Source organism: Callorhinchus milii, unplaced genomic scaffold (assembly GCF_018977255.1).
Source record: "Callorhinchus milii isolate IMCB2004 unplaced genomic scaffold, IMCB_Cmil_1.0 Scaffold7, whole genome shotgun sequence".
Classification (NCBI taxonomy): Eukaryota; Metazoa; Chordata; class Chondrichthyes; order Chimaeriformes; family Callorhinchidae; genus Callorhinchus; species Callorhinchus milii.
In genome coordinates, this window is record NW_024704748.1 from 14648092 (window position 1) to 14669880 (window position 21789).

Genomic DNA, 21789 nt, shown 5'->3' on the forward strand with positions numbered 1-21789 from the left:
TTGAAGAGAAAGGTCTTGAGACCGGCCTTGAAGGAGGAAAGGGAGGAAGTAAGGTTGAAGGCACTGGGGGATAGAGTTCCAGAGCCGAGGGATTGAGAGGCTGAAAGCCCGGCTACTGATGTTAGGGCGGGGGGTGTGGAGCAGACCGGAGCCGGAGGAACGGAGGGTAAGGGCAGGTAAGTAGGGGGATAGTAGGTCGGAGAGGTAGGAGGGAGCAAGGCCGTGAATGGCCTTGTAGTTGAGGATGAGGATCTTGAATTCAATCCTCTGGGGGATGGGGAGCCAGTGGAGGCGAGTGAGGGTGGGAGTGATGTGGTCGCGAAGCCTGATGCGGAGCTGCAGTACACGAGCTGCAGAGTTCTGCAATGAAATAAGATCAGTCAGTCCACAAAAAGAGAGATCCTTTGGACGGATTTTTCTTCAAATATATTACCTTTTTTGTATGACCAAGTGAATGGATGCAAGATGCTGTATCAATCCTTACAGAGCTGGAATTATTTTTTGGATAAGTTGCCACGCCAGAAATAATATTTTCTTTGGAACATCAATTTGAATCTCCTGCTGGATTTCTCCTGGCTTATGTGCCCCTGTTTTTTTTATTTACTCTTGAAATTATATTGCAGAAGTGTAAAATGCCAAGCATGATGCTAGTTCCTCTGAGGCTGTATTCGATTTGTTCATGTTCTTACAGAAATATTGTTCATATTTGTGTAGTAAAGCGGCACTAGTCTGACAGATTTATAGATTGACTCAATGTCGTAAAAAGCAATGAGTGACTCTCATTGAGTGCTCTGGAACCTCTAATTGTAAGTTGTTTAGAAGATTTATTTTGTGTTAAAACAAAAAGAATTCTGCAGCATTGTTGTTGCTTGATGTGTGTAGTCACCTTCATTAATCCTGTATTTTTAAAACATGATCTATATTATCAAGTGCACCCTTAAGCATCAGAAACTTTATCGCCCTTCTTGCTTCTGCAGAATAAAATCGTGCCATAAATATAGATTTTTTTTGTTGCAAAATCACTTGATAGAGTGGAGGAAATGATCTGTTCAGATTTTCTTTTGTGTTGGTCTTAACCTCGTCTGTGTATTTTTCAGCCATTCATTCTTTGGGGAATGAGTTAAGGTTTACAAGCTGCAGATCATCCAAAACTCTGCAGCTCATGTACTCTCGTGCACCAGGCTCCGTGACCCCATCACTCCCATCCTCACTCGACTCCACTGGCTCCCCATCCCTCAGAGGATCGAGTTCAAGATCCTTGCCCTCACTTTCAAGGCCATCCATGGCCTTGCCCCCTCCTACCTCTCTGACCTGCTGACTCCCTACCAACCTGCTCGCTCCCTCTGTTCAGCGGGCTCCGGTCTACTCCATGTCTCTGCCCAACCCATCCAAGGCCGGGCTTGCAGCTTCTCTGCCCCTACACTCTGGAATTCCATCCCACAGTCCCTTTGCCTCGCTTCCTCCCTTGCCTCCTTCAAGGCCGGTCTACAGACCCTCCTCTTCGATCGTTCCTTCGGTCGCCCTCCCACCTCTCTGCCTTCCCTCACCCCTACCCCACCCCTCCCCCATGCTCGGGTCCTGACTCCCCGACTGTTCAGCGCTTTGAGACGTCCTCCCAACCACGTGGAAGGCGCTCTATAAATGTCATTTTGCTGTTGTTTATGTGACACGGTGCGATGTAAACGGAACTCATAACCACTTCTTCACATCACAAGGCTCAATTTTGATACAGTCACAGTGATGTTACATTCCAGCAGTCATCGAGTGCACAAATACTATGATCTCCTAAGCTGGTAAACACTAAACAAACCATTAACAGTGTTGGGTCATCCCATCTAATCCCATCCCAGCACTGTGGCCAATCAGTAGTATCTCCAGATTGGTTGCAAGAATGCTGGTGGTGATTGATTGCTTTGGTCTGCTGGTTGTATGAATCCTGCTGTACTTAAATAATAATAATAATCCTTGCATTTGATATAGCGCTTTTCACGTCGGGAGGACGTCCCTGTACCTGACTAACACACATGTATTCATTCCTAAAGTGAGCTAAAGCTGCTTCGTCTTGGAATCTGAACTGCATACAGCGTGTCGTGCTCCACCGCAACCACAGCAAGAGACACCAAGAAATGAAGCGAGCAAACTCCATTCGTTCAGTGTGGGGGCGTGCACTCTCCTGCACTGCCCTGCACTGGGGAGCCCTTTACACACCAAGCGAAACAATCCATTACCATACAACACAGCCAAGTAATGCAATTTATCACCATGTTGCAGACACAAATGCTGCTGTTCATGATCATGCTGCACCGTGACAGGAAAACGAATTAATCCCATGAGTTATTTTCTTTCATTATCAATTTTTTTTCATAATAGACTCAAGAACATGTCTCTGCAATTGAATTATAAAGGATGACAAATGTAAATTCATAACTGGCAGCTCCCACCGCTATGTATGTTTATACATCAATTTACGGTATCAATTAACTAATTATCCTACCGCAGCTGCCGAGATGCAACGGCAGCATTTTACTTGTCATGAGAACTTATACATTGCATTCTATTACAACACAATACAGATGCTAATGGTTCTTGCAGTTTCCCTATTGTGTCATTTGAACTGCTTTAACATTGAAGTTAAATTACTCAGTGTGTGTTGTCCATATTCAATGAATGTTACAATGTTTTATATATGTTTATATTCAAATATATATAGGAATATGTGTGTGTCAGACACCCCGCCAAACAAAACACAAATCTCGCACAGTAATATGACATTTCAGGATTCCGAAGCTCCTGATTTCTAGGCAATGATCAATAATTTTTTCGGGTATAAAGACTCTCGCCTTAATTTGACCCTCTTCGTCTTGGCATTTACCTCTAAACAAATGAAGGCGGTGTTTGATAAACTATTTATATGCTTCACCAAACGCTTGATCAAGGCAGGCGATGTGACAACCAAGACACCGGGTTCATAGCACGCCGGTCACACACCGAGAAGTGCCGGGCTTGCGGGGGTGAAGATGGTGAGAGAAACCGAGTAAATGAATGGTATAGTTCCTAAAGACAGAACCATAGAAATCTACAGCACATAGAGGACCAGCCCGGCCTGCACCGGCTTTCTGATTGAGCTCTCCATTTAGTCCTATTCTCCTGCTTTAGGCATATTCACAGCCCTTTTGAAAAATATTTTAATTCCCCTTCTTCCCCCCCACACACACACCCTCCACACACACACACCCTCCACACACACACACACCCTCCACACACACACCACACACCCTCCACACACACACACACCACCACACACCCTCCACACACACACACACCCTCCACACACACACACACACAATCATTACACACACACACACACACTGTGTTGGCTGGGGCTGTAAACAAGTCCTGTGCAGATCAGAGAGTTGTGGTCGTCGTTGATTGATCGAGACTGCGGGGGTGAATGTTGTGTAAGAGGAGGAAGCAGCTCAGCAGCTGCTGCACTGCGGCTCATGGCAGTGAGTGCACAGCTGATGGTGGGGCTCCAGGCAGTGTGTAAGTCAGGCCCTGTGTGTGTCGGGGTGTAACTCCAGGGCCTCCTCTGGACTGGGCACCTCGGACTTGTTTACTGGCGGCGCCCAAAACTGCGGAGTTAAAAGCCAGTCACAGGACTGGATGCCGAGGCTCTTCCAGGGCCGTGAATCACCGGGGGAGGGAATGGGGAAAAGTGACCCAGAGATGAGCAACTGGTAACGCGGCCAAGTCTCCAGGTGACAGCAGACAGACAGACAGACAGAGACACACAGCAGCTGCACTGCACCAGTGCTCTGATTATACACAGTGCAGTGCAGCTCTGCGGCTGATCGATTGATTGATCGATTGATTGATCGATTGATTGATCGATTGATTGATCGATTGATTGATTGATTGATTGATTGATTGATTGATTGGGGAGATAAGTGCAGCGCTGTGATTGTAAGAACAGCAGCAGCTCGCGCGCATTTTTTTTATTGTGATTGTAAGAACCATGTGTGGCGCCTGGGTTTATTTTGTGAAATAATACTAATAATAATACTAATAATCCTTGGATTTGATGTAGCGCTTTTCACGTCTTCCAGACGTCCTCAAAGCGCTTCACAGAATTATACTGTAAAGTGAATTGACTGCATTACTTGGGGGCAAAACGCGGCAGCAGCCGTCCCACAAACAGTCGTGGATTGAATTGACCAATTTATTATTTTTTCTTTTAAAGTACAATGACACGTTGGAGAATGGGTGTGAAGTATGAGTTTGGGTGTCCAGTGTTAGTGGATACATTGGACTGCTACTGGATACATTAAATTGTTGCTAGATACAGTAAACTATTAGTGGATACATTGGAATGGTGCTGGTTACTAAAGTTTAGATTGTTAAAGTTCCTGGTATATGTTACATAGTTGCTGCTACTGAATACATTGTATTGTCACAGGGATACACTTTAGATATTCCCATATGGGCAGTATTACTGAGATAAATTAAATGTATTGCTGTTTACTGGTACATTGTACATGTTACTTTAGATATGCCACTGAAATGCATTGGGCATTTTACCAGGACAAATTAGATATTATAGTTGTCACTGCAACAGATTAAATATGCTAGAAAAACAGAAGTCGCTGGGAACATTCAGCAGGTCAGGCAGCATCTATGGAGAAAGGAAAGTTAGTCAAAGTTTCGGCTCCTGGACCTGAAACGTTAACTCACTTTCCTTTCTCCATTGATGCTGCCTAACCTACTGAGTGTTTCCTGCGACTTCTGTTTTTGTTTCAGATTTCCAGCATCTGTAGTATTTTGTATTTTGTTTATATTAAATATGCTGTTGTACTGCCATGATATGAATTTAGCCTTGCCTTGCTGTCCTCTTTCTGCAATCTGCACGCTTCCAAAACTTTCGTATCCCATGTATACTGTACTTGTATTCTGTATTGAAAATAAGTAGTTCTAAACAGTATTATCTGTTGCTTGTTAAATCAGTGCTGTGTGAGTATGCATTAGGTTGCAAGCAATTTGTGTCTTCTCTATTTATATCCAACTGCAAGTTTCCTTTGTTCTCAACAAGCACAGGGATGGAATTCACCAGATTACAGAGTTCTGGATTACTATGTCATGGAAACTTCATCACCCGATAAAGAGATCTCTGCTTTTCAAAGCCAAGTGCCTACACATTGCAAACTGAGTTTGTTTCAATCAAGAAAACTTTTGTTCTAATTTAGTGTTGAAATGAACACAGCTGAAACTTCTATGTCGTAATGAGTAATTACTAAGTAATTTGCTGATAGAAGCTTGTTACTGCATGGACTAATTGTCACATATTGTTGCCAATAAACTTTGAAAGGGGCTGTGGATTTTTCCCCCTCCCAACAGTGGAACCTTTTTTGTAATATAAGCATACGTTGTCTTAGATTTTTGTGTTTAGGAAACAAAGTTACTGGCAATATGAACAGTATTAAAGTATTCTATGGTGCTTTGTACCCTATTACTTCTGAAATTATTTAGTCTTCATTGTTTTCAAACAACTGTCTGATTCTTTCTCTCTTCCTTTCACACTGCAGATTGGAGAGCCTTGGAGAGCTCCACAAAAACGTTACTTCTGCAATGATGATGGAAGCTGAAGACTGTTTGCACACCGACTCCCACTCTCAAATGGAGGACGAAGAACCATTGATTTCCAAGCCGGCAGGGATAAGTTATTTTCACCCTGCACCTCAGGACAAGTACAACCTTGTGTACATCATTTTCTTTTTCCTTGGGATTGGATCATTGTTACCCTGGAACTTTTTCTGCACTGCCAAGCACTATTGGTTGTACAAGCTGAACAATGGAACACAACAATCTGGCCATGGGAGTGATCTCAGTGTGAGTATTATGTTTTTGCATGTTGTATTGTGTTGATAGCAGTAGTAAAAAGAAGCATCTAATTCCCAACAAATTACTAATTATAACATAGAATTGCTTCCTGGGCAGTTTTCCATTCTTGCCTCTGAGCCCCATATTTTGTGGGGTGAGGATGGTTTATGGTTCATCTTGAGAGCAAATGCTGATGTGCAATTGTTTTAAAGTTGGTTCAAGAATTTTGCCAGTTTGTCCTAATGACTCGAGAAGTTTGGTACAAATTAATAGCTGCTAGGAAAGAAACCTTCACCAACCAGAGTTGTGGAACCCTGGAAAATGGGTGCTTAAAATCATAGATTCATACAGAACAGAAGAAGCCCATTCGGCTCATCGTACCTGTGCCAACTCTTTGAAAGAGCTATCCATCTAGTCCCATTTTCCCCCGCTCTTACCCTATAGCCCTGCAAATTGTTCCTTTTTAAGTACCTATCCAATTTCATTTTGAAAGCTTCTGGCTGGCGCTGCACTGACACTGGAAGAATTGCTTCCTGAATTGTTGTATCTGTTGGTAGTTTGTAGCTGGATATTCAGATAGTTCACAGTGAATGTTAGTAGTTTTTGGTTTCTGAAGGTAACTTGGGAGGAGCAATCTGGAGGAACTCCACATTCAAAGTACTGCTGGAAATTTCAACAATATTTGTAATCTATACGTTGTGTTTAACAGTCATGTTCAGGTGCTGCAGTGGTACTGAAAAGGCACAGGAGAATTGGTGTACAGGTGTCTGTGAGGAGGAAAGTTTCTTTGTGCTATGAGTGAGGTGACCCAGACCTTTGAAAGTGGCCTGTTTTCCACACTAGTAACAATATCACCAGAGCAGCAGAATAGGCTCTTTCAATTAAAGCTTTTTTTTTTTTGCCATCTTCATAAAAACATGGAAGAAAATTGTCTCATTTTTTATTTCTATCAATAGGAAACTGCTTCAGAGAAAACGTAGTTCTCTTCTCACAAGCAATTTTTAAGAAGATTTTAATTTAATTTAATTTTTAAATTAAATTAAGAAATGTCTTAATGCAATATCACCAAATCACCTTGAGAATAGTATGTCAGATGGGTTGGGCGACTCATCAGGGTTGTGTGTTTAATGTCAAACTTTGTATGCAATCTTGCACAGAATTTATTCGTGTTGCTAATTGTGCTGACTCTGGGTGGTTGCTGTCCAATTCCAGTTTATGAAACCCCAGATTTTCTTTAGATATCATGTGAGTCTGCTGATACAGTTCTATTCCACTGTAGCCTCTGTGTAAATGTAAACAGTTTTTGTCTTTCATTTCTTCGTCCTTTATATATTTTTTTAAAAGAGGCCTGTGGTAAGAGGAGAAATCTTAGCAAAAAATCATGGATCAACTGTATGATTGTCTTACGAATGTTGTGTACAGAACCTCACTAATCCAGTCACTCAAGTGACTGGGCAAAAGTGACCTACTAAGTGAGGTGACTTGATTACTGAAACAGGTCGGGTGATCCAGGTCACTGATGTAATGTGAAGGGTATTGGTAATGGGCGAGAGTGATGAACATTCAACAACCATACTTTGCGATCTCATTAAAATAAAGGCATGGTTGCATTTAAAACAAATGCACCTCTCCCCGCACCACACTTGCGCGACTGGAGCCCACACCGTCCACAGTAACAGCATTGAGGAAATAGTGCAAGAAGCCCGAGGCCTAGCCCACTGTGTACTGTACAGGTTAGTAGCGGAGGGGGGTGTTTGTACCATGTTTGTACCGGAGGAGGACGCTGTCGCGGCCACAATCAATGACCGTTGTTCTGAATAGCAAGGTGTCTGGTTTACCGAAGCAGACAGACAGCCTATCCTTTAGTATAGACCATGAAAGAGACTGTGAAAATGTGCCCGCAATTGTGAGGTGGCTGGATTACTGAGGTGACCGCAAACCGGGTTTCTACTGTACAATGCAATATCCAGGACAACCATGGGTGAGCATGGGTTCACATAGAGCGCAGATTTATTCATTGATGACCCACACTAAAAAATGGCAAGTTTCTAGGCTGTTTTGCAATCACTGTGCACAGAAAGTATTATTGACAGCCCTTTGAAAAGGAAGGGACATCAATGGTGCTGCTGGCACCTGTGCCCAATAAACTGGAGTAACTTCAGGAGTGATCTGATAACCTGTAAATTGGCTTTTTTTTTATGCTTATAACATGGAACCTGCGACATCGGACGCAGACTTCTACAGTTTTCGTTAATAATACAGTGCTTGTGGGCATTGAGTGAAGTTGCCACTTCCGTTCTTCCCCCTCTTCCCCCCCATAAAAGAATAAAACCCAGTCCCTAAAGTTGCCCACAAACACTTGTTGGTAAAGCCTCTGGCAATGTTGGCCTCCAATGGGATTTCCCATTAGAAATGCAATCTACCAAATAACTGTCCTCAATGCTCACCACAACTGCCTTTGAGTGATTTGAAGATCGTTGTCTAATCTCTTGGCTCATATAATATTTGTAAGGATGTTTGAAGGTTTCATTTGACATTACATAGACTCCAATTGGTATTGAGGCTTATCAGTAACAGGTTCCAGTAAACAATGACATTGGTAAATTAGATATTTTTTCTGAAAATTTATTTTGTGGTGCAGGAAGCGGTGGAACCTTTTCTTGTGTGAAAGGTAATGCTTATGGATGGTTCCTAAAGCCTCACAAAGTAGTATAATTTGACATGAGCAATGACTGAATTCACCAGAAGGGTCTGCACTCTGTTCTTTCCTAACATTTCTTGTTTCCAGATTTGCACTGAGCAGGTTCATGTATTTTAATCGCCCCTTTCTGGTCCATTTACAGATTCATGCTATGCAAAATAAATCATTTAAAGTTTATTCATGAAAACCACCAGTCAATGTGTATGAACATGAATCAGTGGCTATGAATTCAGTCTCCTTGCTTTAGGGGGAAATGCCTGCTTTGGGATTAGCATTCTTTGCAAATGCGTGTAGTTAAGATCGTAAGTTTGCCATGTGGGCAACTGGGGGCGCATGTATCCTACCATACACGTCATTTGAAGGTCTTGTGCAATGCATCATGTGCTGCTCACATGATCCCAATTTCCATATTTCCTTGATAGAATGCATGAGATCAGGAACTGAGTGAATTGCATGCACTGCTATTCTTGACACATTTTTAGTGAACTATGTATATTCTTGCACTGGGTTTCCCCTGCATGTCTACTGTAGTTCCTGCTTTTTACGTGAAGTATGAGCAAACTAAAATATTGAACAACGTTTTGGTAGTGGTGGGTGATGTAACTTGTGCGGAAAATCTTCATATAAGCTCAATCCTTGGCTCTCGCCAACCTGCACCTAATATTCTTCAGACTTAGCTAAGCAGGATGTGTCTCTCCAGGCAGAATGTACATTCAATTCCAGGGAAACCTGTGTGTTAGTGGCAAACACATGTGGAACTCTGGTTATACTCTTAAGCATGGTTCCGCACTGGACAGACCTCTGGCTGACCAACACCTCTCTCTTTCTCCCTTCCCCCCCATCCTCATTCATGGATGATCAATTCATTCTTTTAATTGACTCCCCACCCACCCCTCCCTCTCCCTGGTGTTGTGATCCACAAGTTGATTATGAAGTATTTTATTAGTGTAACTTAAACTCCAAGATGTTTTTGAAGAATAATTAATTTTATCTAGTGTCTTGATAGGATCTCTGTAGCCTTTATACTAAGAAATGCACCATAATGAAGGATTGCTTTATGATGCTGTCTGTAGACATACACTCACAGATTTGTAACACCTTTTACTTTCTCTGTTTATAGTGGTTCCTGAGCTCAAAGAGGACTGTTTTGATTGTATTACACTGCTGTCAGTAGAATGCTTTAGACAGAACAGAAACTATCTCATTGAAGTGCAGAAGGGCTTTTCTTGGCTGAGCAATGACATTGCAAGGCATATATTGATTTTAAAAATGTTTACAGTTAGTGTCCTGACACATTGTAGATTGTGCATGTAAGTATTATCTTGCATTATCAATATGCATTATATTGATAGTGTTGGACATGTTAGCTGTAAAACATCAAAGCAGCTTGCATTAATGTTTCCTATGTCTACCTGGATAGTGATTTTCAGGAACTTCAGGAACATCTGCAACTTTCCTTCATGTAATAAATTCAAGCAGAACTTGGAAATATTGTGATAAGAGGTTGTGACAAGAACCAAAAGAATTAGCAAAGGTCCTGTTACATGAATTCCTTGGAGGTTATTGCTTCTGTTTGATATTGTTCAAAAATATGGAATTTTTTTATTATTTTTCTTTTTTGTATTAAGCATGTTTAAAATTGAAATGGCATAGATAAAAGCAGTGTTCAAAAGTTTTTTTTTAAAAAAGTTCCTGAAAGTCACTTTTTACTTGCTCCACAAGTAAAAAGTCATGTGTATGGGAAAACTCTGGTTTCTAAGCCATAATGAGTTGGAACCTTGCCTGATTTCTCCTCTCCCGCCTCCCCCAACTTTTCTCCCACTTTTCCCCCAGCTTGGGAGTTGTGCCACCCTTTCCTATCCTGGTGGAGATCAGCAAACTCAAAACAGGGATTGACTGTGGTACATTCTTGATCTATGTGATTAGTGACATTATGACAGTCTATTTACTGTAGGAAGGAAATGCTTGGATTGACAATGAGGCCATCAATGACAGTCATTGCTATAGTTTGATTGATCATTATCATGTGACATCAAGGAGAAATTAATCAACTTTCTATCTTTCATTGCCTTAATTAGATATTTCCTGTCCTTTCCCCAGCCCAGCTCTTGGTATCATGTCCTAATGAGAAGGGGAAAAAACAGGCACATTCGGATTAAATAGTACACTGAGGGAGAGTAGCACTCTTTACTTATGCAGGAGCAGGATAGCTCCTATATAAGTAAACACTACTGCCTTCCCTCCTCTGATGTATGACTTGCTTTTTCTGGAGTAAGGTTCCACAGTTCACCTCCAGTATTTACTCATGAGACAGAGGTTGTCCGACATGTCTTGCAGTATTGACAGTTCACCCCAGCTCGGGTAACCAATGGCCTAATTGGAGTACAAGCTATGTCACAGAGGAGAAAAATTACAACATCTACTACCTCTGATGTGGGAGTTGATTGCTCTCACTGCAGTTCGTTTAAGCTGAATTGCGTTCCTGTTGTTTTTCGTTCCCAATATATTTTCGCCTCATCCATGATAGTTCAGAGTCATGTCAGCATATGGGCACTGGACATCCTCTGGTACCTTGCCACTGTGCTGTTGTAATTTGAGGCTAAAAGCATAAAACACATAACACAGTGTTATCACTTTTATTAGGCCTCACATAACTGCGCAAAAACATCTGTATCCTTCGCAATGAATCTCATAAGAACAAAAGTGCTCTATTTCTACAACCATGATTGCATATTTCTGTTTTAAAATAATAACACATAATAGACATCAGTATCTCTTGTAAACCATGCCACTTATTGTCTCTCTTTATTTTCCAGATTAATTTTGAAAGTTATCTTTCAATTGCGTCAACTGCACCCTCAGTATTGTGCCTCATGCTGAACTTCATTCTGGTGAACAGGTATGTCTTTCTAACCGTACTAGAACTCTTTGCTGTAACCCGAAAATGCTGTTGTCAATTGTTTCAGGCAGATGGCTCCATAAATCTTCATAGCTGTGAGATACACCTTGCAGCAAAATGATAGCTGTGCATGTTTCCTCATTGGGCAGATACCTTGTAGGGAGGAGAAATTAGGTCTTGCATATTGGGAGGGGTGGGGTATCATCCAATATCCATAATCCTGGAGCAGAAACTGGCTGATGTTTTTCCTTGCATTTGATATAGCACCTTATTACATGTTCGAGACGCCTCAAAGCACTTCACAGAATATACTGTAAAGTGAATTGACTGTATATGTTGTGGCCAAAAAGCCCATCATTGTTGTTTTCCATGAGTGCAACAATACATTCCAAAACTAGTATGTGGTGAATATTTAATACAAAGCTAGAAATCATCACTGAGTTTCAAGAATGATTTGAATTTTGTTTTAGTCCCATCCTGAGGGCTTTTACTTGCACATGTCAGCCATACAGTATCCTAACAAATGCATTGAGTTCACTTATGCTTGTCTTTCCTGGCTTTTGCAACAGAACTATTATTTTTTGCAAAGATTGAACCAGGGAATAAGAAGACAGGCTTTTTTTTATGACTTTATTTTTGTGCGCTTGTGCTACTCGTAATATAGATATAAGCCTGTCCCAGTTGGCAGCTTGCTCACCTCTGCTTGCTCACGGCTTCTCCTCCCACTCTCACCTGGTTACCTGCGGGGTACCCCAAGGATCCATCCTTGACCCCCTCCTCTTTCTGATCTACATGCTCCCTCTCGGGGATGTCATCCGCAGACATGGGGTACATTTCCACAAGTATGCGGATGACACCCAACTCTACTTATCCACCTCTCTTTGCGATCCCCAGTCCCCTGATGTTCTGTTAGCCTGCCTGTCAGATCTCAGGGGCTAGGTGAGCGCAAATTTCCTTTATCCGAACATTGACAAGATGGAAGCCATACTCTTAGGCTCTCGTCAACGTCTAAAATCTCATAGCTCTCACCTCCTCCACCTACCTGACTTCCCCCTAAAACTCTCTGAATCCGTACGCAACCTAGGCATCAGGTTCAACCCCCAATTATTCTTCCTCCCCCACATCTGGGCCCTCACCAGCACTGCCTTCTTCCACCTCCGACGCATCGCCCGTCTCCTCTACAAAAGCCGCTGAAACCCTAGTCCATGCCTGTGTTACTTCTCGGCTGGACTATTCTAACGCCCTCCTCGCCAGTCTCCCATCCGCTGCCATCCTTAAAATCCAGATCATTCAAAACTCTGCCTCCCACATTCTCACCCGCACCAAACTCTGCTTCCTGATCACCCCAGTCCTTGCCAGACTGCACTGGCTGCCTGTCCCAGAGAGTAACGACTTCAAGATCCTCACCCTTGTATTCAAATCCCTCCACTCCTCTGCACCCCCCCTACCTCTCTCCTCAAAACAGTATACCCATTGCCTTCATTCCTCTGGGTCTGGCCTCCTCAATCGTAGAATCGTACAGCACAAAAAGAGGCCATTCGGCCCATCGAGTTTGTGCCGGCTCTTTGAATAGAGCAATTAATGTTAATCCCACTCCCCAGCCCTTTCCCCATAACCCTGCAAACCCGTCCTCCTCAAATACCCATCCACCGCGTTTTTAAAAGCAGTTATCGGATCGGCCTCGACCACCCTTGTCCCCTGAGTCCTCTGCTCCATCCTCGGCAGCCGTGCCTTCAGCCATTATGCCCCGAGGATCTGGAATTCTCTTCCTCACTCCCTTTGCCTCGCTCCCTCTCTTCCTATTTTTAGGTCCCTGCTGAAGACCTTTCTCTTCAACCGCGCCTTTGGTCACCTTCTTCCCACTCCCCTAGCTCGGCCTCGGGATCCGTTACTGTGAAGCGCTCTGAGACGCCATCCAGCGTGGAGGGCGCTATATAAATCCAAGTTGTTGTTGTTGAGTCGAAAGGTTGTGGGTTCAAGTCTCATATCAGGTCTTTGAACTCACCTAGTCCAGGCTGATACTCCAATGGTGCAATTTTTTGAGGTGCTGTCTTTCAAATGAGACGTAAACCTAATCTGACCAAGTGGACATTAAAGATCCTGTGGCATTTTTTTGTTTGAAAATGCAGGGAGTTTCTCCTGATGTCCTAGCCGATAATCTCCCAAATAAAATTGGTCATTCACTTCCTGGATGTTTATGGGACTTTGCCGTGTGCAAATTTGCTGCTATATTCAACAAAAAAACTAAAGCCTAAAGGTGCATATTTGTGACATTACAGTAACTCCAGGTTTGATGTAATTAACTGTTCTACTCTATGGTCTGCTGTTGGTCTACATCTGAAATGTCTTGGCTATTTTCAGCTGTGTTTTATTCTTGTGTGGATTGGTACTGGAATACATCTTAAATTGGCTTATTTCTGGGTAATCTCTTAAATGATTAATTATGGTGGATTTAATTTTATTACATAAAAAAGCACCACAAAATATTTTACATGTTTTACAAGTAAATGCTGTCAGGTGTGATAACTATATTTTGTAGGAAAACATGGCCACTATACGTATCAGCAAAGTTAACAAAGCGCCCCACTTCTCAGCTTTGCTTACCTCAGAGGTTTCACTCCTGACTCTGTTGATTATTGCTGCATTCACAGAGGGACCAATATTCTTTCCTGACTACATCTGCATGTTGTACATTTTGACAATATGTTCCTGAAATGCATCACTGTTAATGGGTCAGAACTGACATCATTTATGATGTACTTTTTGTTTTTTAAAAAGTGTCTTGAAAGATCCAAACCAGTTCCAATCAGCACAATGTAACAACAGTTTCTTGGCTTACATATTCTTTGTGAGAATGGCCATCACATTTCAGTCAAACTTTTTGATTTTGAACCCTGTTATTTTGGAGCACAATAAATAAAATTACAATTTGAGTATTACAACCTCCTAACCCCCTTCCAACCCGCCTGCTCCCTCTGCTCAGCCGGCTCCGGCCTGCTCCACGTCCCCCGACCCACCTGCCCCACCATTGGCGGGAGAGCCTTCAGCCACTCTGCCCCCAACCTCTGGAACTCCATTCCCCCAATCACTCTGCCTCATCCCCTCCTTAGCCTCCTTCAAGTCCTGCCTCAAAACCCTCCCCTTCGACCATGCCTTTGGTCACTTCCCCTCCCCTCCCTTCTCCCCCTTGATCCCAGCTCGGGTCTGAAATGCTGTACCCTGTCCAGCGCCTTGGGACGTCCTCCCGACATGAAAGGCGCTATACAAATGTAATCTTGTTGTACAATGTTCAACTCAGGAAAATAGACTGGAATATTTTGCACGGCAATGCATCGAGAGGTTTGGATGATATGAACTTTAGAGCTTTGAATCATCCTTGTTTCATGACCTCGAGTCAGGACTGGGTGCAATGAAGCAAACCATTTATTCTTTATAATTTTTCTACACACAGGTGAAGTTCAGGGCAATTTCACAGGCTTGGCTTTGCTGTTTATCATTACACAGGAACATGGGATGTGAGTGCAATGGACTAATGCTCCCAACATACACTGGGTATCTAGATTTTTCTACAGTTAAGTTTCTTTCTGCTTTGGGGCTTGAGAGAACAAAAAGTTTTCATCACATTTCTGTTTTTCTTTTAGGATTTCTTCAAATGTCCGAGTTCTGTCCTCTCTGTTTATTATGCTCCTCATATTCTGTGTCACCACGGTGCTGGTCAAGGTGGATACTTCTCAGTGGACATACCAGTTCTTTGGAGTGACTATGATGTGTGTAGTCATCATCAGCGGTGCTTCCAACGTGTTCCTGGGAAGTGCATTTGGAGTAGCTGGAAGGTTTCCCATGAAAAATGCTCAAGCCTTAATTTCGGGTAAGTTTCAACAACAACAAGATTTAATTTATAGAGCGCCTTTCACGTCTGGAAGACGTCCCAAGGCGCTGAAGTCTGTTAGGCGTTCTTTATTGTTCAAGTGCATTGAAATAGTATTGTTGACCCATTTGACTTGAAGTTGACTCAACTCGACAAAGACTATGCAGCACCTTCAACTCTTTCACTTGAGGCAGATCAGTTGGAATAACGGGTTGCGTAGTAACTATTGAGAAATGTCTTGGCATCAGATTGGGAAATCCAATTAGTAACATGTAAATTTCAGGATTATTTTTAAACTGTCACATATTGTCATTACTGGCATAGTTCTGTTTAGAAAGTATTCATTATTTCTTAACTCACGAGTCTTGCTCAAAAACTATCCATTTATTCTTTTATAGAACCATAGAAATTTATAATGCAGATATTCATTGGCCCATCATTATTGTGCCGCTCTTTGAAAGAGGAAGATATTCAGTCCCAATTTTACCTGCATTTTCTCCACGTCCCTCCAAGTTATTTTTTTTTAAAATCTATTGAAAGCTAATATAGATCCTGCTTTAACCACTGCATCCAGTAGGGCATTTAATAATAATAATAATAGTCCTTGCATTTGATATAGCGCTTTTCACGTCGTGAGGACGTCCAAAAGCGCTTCACAGAACACACTGTAAAGTGAATTGACTGTATATTTGTGGGCGAACGCAGCAGCCAATTGCGCACAGCAATGTCCCACAAACACAAACATTTCAACTTTTTGTATAGAAACATTCCTCCTAATTGCTTGGCCTTTGTTCCTTTGTTAATTATCTTAAATTAATGTCTTCTAGTTATTGACTCAGTGACCAGTGGAAATAATTTCTCCACATCAACACTTTCAAAACCCTTCATAATTAGGAAGACCTCTATCCGGTCTCCTTAACCTCTGTTCCTTTTAAAAATGTGTCCCTTATTGTTGTATTAAGTGCATTCCCTCAATGCTGTTCTGACAAATATTTTCTTTAGAGCCCCTTTTTATACCAGTGTTTGAAATATTGACAGTATTGATGTGTTACTGTGTAACATGTTTTGTTCCAAGACCATATATTGAGTTTTTAGACACAAGAAGCAGCTCACAATTGTTTGCTTTTGTTGTTTGTTTAAAAAGAGATTTTTCCGCCCCCTATTTTCAGGTTGGAATGTACATCCATACTTTTTGTGATGCTGTTTATAAACTAGTCATTTGAATTGCACAATAAATCATTGTCCATTGTTCTTCCCAATTGCAAAGATGTGCGGTCAGTGTGTGGTGTCTTTCCATAGCGATATGTTTGGATTCAGAAACTGAATGGAGTTGATCATCAAAAACCTGTACCACACTGGTCTTGGGAGTGGGGCATTGATGTCCCAAGATGCTGCTTATTCATGTGTTTTTGTTACATTTTTCAAAGTGTTGTACTTACCCCACCAGTGAAAAATAATGACATAAAACCATGACTGCAGGTGGCACCAGAACATGCTAGCTGGCTGATTGGAATGGAGGGAGAAAATGCTGCCGTACACTTCAATGTTGTCACTTGTACATACTTGACTGCCTCTGGTTGCAAGATGAAAGAGAATCTTGTTCACTGATTGAGAAGTAATAGCATATGTAGTGACCTTGAGTGCTCCTTTTCGGATGACTGACACTTCACAATGACACTATTTATATTCAAGATCCAATCTGTGACATACCAGAGGTGAAATAAACTGGGTAGAACAACAATATTGAGCAAACAATTCATAGCAAGGGGACTTTAGTACAGAAAGCTCCTGAAGAAGCATTTTCCCCTTTGTATTAAACATGCGATCAGTCATGGATTGTCACAATTACCATTTCACCTTGATCCTTCATCACAGACACAATTAGCAAATAAAACGTTGGTGCGTTTATCTCATTTAACCATAATTCAATGCCAGTTCTTGAAACGCCCTTTATTAGCCACCAGAAGAATTCACACGATCAAGCAATCCTTTATGTCAGTCGAGGTGATCATGGTGCCAGAATACAAAAAGGTGGGAAAATTAATTATTTATATTAACATTTCCCATATAAATTCATTGCTTTTGGAATCCCTTTACAAAGTATTACATAGAATATTACAGCACGGAAACAGGCCATTTGGTCCAACTACGCAGATGTTTTATGCTGGACTTGATCCTCCACTTCATCCATACCCCTTTCTTCCTCACGTATGAAAGCAGTTTACTCTTAAATATGTTGATGCTTTCTGCTTCAACCAAAACTTCTGGCAGCGAGTTCCACATTCTCGCCAACCTCTGCATAGAGAAGTTCCTTCTAAATTTCCTTTTAGATGGGCTACTGTGTATCATGTATTTATGCAGCTTTGTTATGGATAGTCATACCCTTTGTATGAGAATAGATCCAGAGAAAAAATATCTGGTGGATTATGTTTTGCTAATGTATAGATAGGATTGGATTGTATTGTATGGATTTTATATCTTGATTGAAAGCAGAACTGTGAATTTTGTATTAATTGTTGAGGAATGTATCTAAAGTATACAACTGCTTTTCTAATTGTTGCTTGTACTTTGTTTTAATTTTTTCATTTACAAACAAACCAGGTTAATTGCTTCCTGCAGCATCTGGTGGCCACTTAAATGATTTTTAAAAATTGATCTAAACTATTCTCTGAAAAATACAAGATAATTGCAACTATTCAATAGTTAGTGGACTGTGGAGTAGAGCTCGGCGGATAGGGATACATTTTAAAAATTGAACATAGGTTTCTGAATCTTTCAATTCATGTTGGTCTGAAGGGCTGATCTTCATGATTTTTTGTGTGTGTTTGCTCATAGGACAAGCTATGGGAGGAATGATTAGTGCTTTGGCATCAGTGATAGACCTTGCAGCTGCTGAGAACGTTTCTGACAGTGCGCTGGCCTACTTCCTCACTGCTGATTTTTTCCTTGTGATTTGTATCATCATGTATTTGTTGCTGTCCAAAATTCCATACTCCAGGTAAGCAAGTGTTTCCTTTACGTGTGCAATCAGCCAACTGGAATTTAGCATGGCCATTTTGGTTTCTATTTGGTCAGACAGTATCTGACGCATGCAGAAACTCATTACCAAGCTTAAGAGTATCCCAACCAAACTTCACAAGTCGGTTTCTAGGTTGGCTGCAATGGTGTAATAACCGTCTCCCCAGAAAAATGAGTTGCAGTTTGTCGAGAGCCACAGCTTGAGAACCCAGCATACGCTAGTAGAGCGCTGGTAAGATTCATACTGGCTTGCTTGACTTAGGCATTGGAATGCCACGAATGCACAGAGGATCAACTCATTTCAGGTGTGCTACCTGACCGTCAGTTTGTGTTGGATCAGCTGAGAAACTAATTTCTCTTCTGCTTTAAGTTATGCATACCTCACAAAGAGAAAACTCTAGTTGAGGAAACATTTACATTTTGTCTGCATTACAATTCACTGCCATTTAAATCCATATAGACATTTATATATAAATTTGTGTCTTATTCCAATTTCTTCCGTAAACTTTGTTACTTTAAACAATCTTAAATTAATTTCATTCTTGTAAACTTTAGATACTACCTCAACAACCTTGAGGGAAGGATCGTATCTGCTGCTGGTGAACTCGGAGGATCATTCAATGATGATACAGGATATTCCACCATAAATGGGTTAGTCGTGAGCACCAGTGAAACCAGCAGCCAGGTGCCTCCATTGAAGCCCATCCTCAAAAAGACTGCAGTCCTGGGTTTCTGTGTGTTTTATACCTTTTTTATTTCCATCATTGTGTTCCCTTCGATCTCTTCCAACATTGAATCTGTTTCGAAGAATTCAGGTAGTGCGTGGACCAATAAGTACTTTATACCTCTGACCAGCTTTCTTCTGTACAATTTTGCAGACTGGAGTGGTCGACAAATAACTGTTTGGATCCAGATCCCTGGACCGAAGAGTAAATTGCTTCCTTTTTTAGTGATGCTGCGAACTCTCTTTTTACCCTTATTCATATTTTGTAATTATCAGCCAAGGCACCATATACGCAAGGTTATATTTGATCATGACTTTTATCCTGCTATTTTTGTATCTCTTCTGGGCTTCAGCAATGGATACCTAGGAACATTACCAATGATTTATGGACCAAAGGTTGTGCCAAAAGAATTATCTGAACCCACTGCAGTTATGATGTCTTTCTTTCTTACTCTTGGGCTAGCTGCTGGATCTGCCTTCTCTGCCATTATTGTTCACTTGATCTAGCAGAAGTGTCAAACACTGCATATTCTTAAATATTCAGCTTGAGTGTATCTCAAATTTGACAATGGGTTAGAGTGGTTTTGAGGATAATAATACACAAAGCTTGGAGATAGTTTCACTATGGTGCTTAACCCTGAACCTGATATGGAGACAAGAATCTGAGTTGGATGCTTACCAGTACATCTAGTTAAATCATACTTTTATTTTGGAAGGGGAAAAGAAGGATCTGACCCCTGCTCAGTGACTTTCAACATGGTGAGTGTTACAAATTCAATAAGTTGCCTGCTGTAGGAAAGACTGCACATTGCCAGCTCTTGCCACCAAGCATTGCAGCACCAAAGTGCTGTTACACCTTGCCCTCTAGAAGGACAAGTTCACAAACTTTTTTTAAAAAACATTATGAGCCATATTAGCTCCATTTATTTCCCCATTTTTAATTCCCGAACCCCGAGATGTGGTAACTGATGATTATTGGAAGCATAGTTTGTTGTTTGTTGCTATTAATCCTGAAACTACACAGGGTTTTTTTTTCTCATAGAACATGTAGTTGAATTAGTTGCGCTGGTTTTCCCAGCCTGCCAGGCCCAGTGAGCAGAATTACTGTTACGTGAATCAAGTCTCTTCTGGAAAAAGAAGTGTTGAAGCTGATATCTGGAATAAAATGCAAGTAACCAAAGAGGAGTGTCACTTATTCTCATCTGCAGAATATGCTTAAGGACCCATGTTACAATGTTCAAGGGTTTTTAGTTCTGCATTGAATGGAAGTGTTGCTGCTTTCTCCTTTTCATCCCAAAAAGTTATAAAAATGAATTAAAATCATTCAGTGATGAGAATACAATATTATAACTGAAAATCTAATTATTTAAGTGTTGTTCCTAAGAAATGTTACTTTTTGTCCAATTTAGAAGGTGGGGATTTTCTGAATTAATTTTATTCTGCTCATAGATGATTTTTGGTCTGGTGTGTTGCATTTTGGCTTTGAAATATGATGGATATATCTTCAAACCAAGGTTCATGCTTCATGTTTTTCATAAGACCAAGAATCCTGATTTTTAAAAAAAAAAACAAAGTGCACATTGTGTCAGAATCTCACGCTGGTTGTAAAAGTGAAATAAATCTGATGATGAAAGCTTCTTCAGAATTTGTCATTTGTAATGCACTTGCTGACTTGCAGGTTTATTTCATTTATGTTATGTAATTCATAGGTTTATTTTATTTTGATATCTTGAATTAAATGGATCTTTTTGCCAAATATGCTCAAGTTGTTGAGGATTCAAACATATACTTGTGCAGTGTAATCTATGCATATATATAATTTGACAATTGCTAATCATTATTTAGAATAAAGTGCTATTGTGCACAACATTCATTTTTATCCTGCAAAAAAATCAATGAATTTTAGGGGGGACTCACTTGCAGTGGAAACTCACCAATCAGGTCAGCAAACTGATACAGGAAATTTTAACCATATTCACATGCTGATTGTAATGTGACCTCAACTGATTTCAACAATATAAAGATTGCAAAAAAAATTGACTGTAGAAACATCTTTCCACATTAGCGTTGTGTTACTTAAAGTGAGTTTCAACTGTCCAGTAGAAATTTAAGCATTAGAAAATTATTGGTTTGCCTATCTTATCTCACAAACCCACTTTGTGAGATAGATAGTTAAAACCAATAATTTTAATTTTCCCTATATGGGAATCTGTTTTGAAGGTGTCGTGGAACTCAAATAGGGATAATAATTCTAGAGGTGAAACATCGCTTCAGTAGTACAACAGAGTGACTGGAAACAAAATGACTGTACGTGTATATATGGACTACACTCTGAGGTTGACGTGGTTAAGAAAGGCCGATTCAAAAGAGGCCTCGGGAAAGAGTAGTGACGTTATTGCTTTTGAAGCTATCAATGAACATCGTATTAAAATTGGCATGGAGCTATTCTTTTTAATACTCTTAACTTGATCATGCCTTTCAGATCAATGCAAGAGAACAGCTGAAGCGGAATGCACTCATCCCTTCTAACAAAATTAAATGAGCTTTGTTAACAGAGGGTTACTGTGGGGTGAGCACACTTTTCTAAATTTGACTTGACCAGTCCTTTTCAGTAGTTATTAAGTGCACTGAAAATGCTGTAAATGTGATGCATGTGTTTGCATATCAGTCTTATAAAAGATTCTGCGTGTGTATTGACTGTGTCC

At 41.0% G+C, this 21789-nt stretch overlaps 1 protein-coding gene across 4 annotated transcripts; it reads left to right on the forward strand.

Annotated features, from left to right (window-relative positions):
* Positions 1-3332: 3332 nt before the first annotated feature.
* On the forward strand, positions 3333-20721 carry slc29a3 (solute carrier family 29 member 3). Of its 4 annotated transcripts, none has more exons than XM_007897782.2 (6): positions 3333-3543; positions 5580-5883; positions 11392-11474; positions 15116-15342; positions 18178-18340; positions 18916-20721. In XM_007897782.2, the coding sequence occupies exons 1-6, from the start codon at positions 3452-3454 to the stop codon at positions 19589-19591; spliced, it is 1545 nt and encodes a 514-aa protein (XP_007895973.1). In that variant the 5' UTR covers positions 3333-3451; the 3' UTR covers positions 19592-20721. The 4 variants fall into 4 exon arrangements, with proteins under 4 accessions (XP_007895973.1, XP_007896009.1, XP_007895983.1 ...); XM_007897818.2 differs by having other exon boundaries at positions 3442-3506; XM_007897792.2 differs by having other exon boundaries at positions 3497-3758.
* Positions 20722-21789: the final 1068 nt, after the last annotated feature.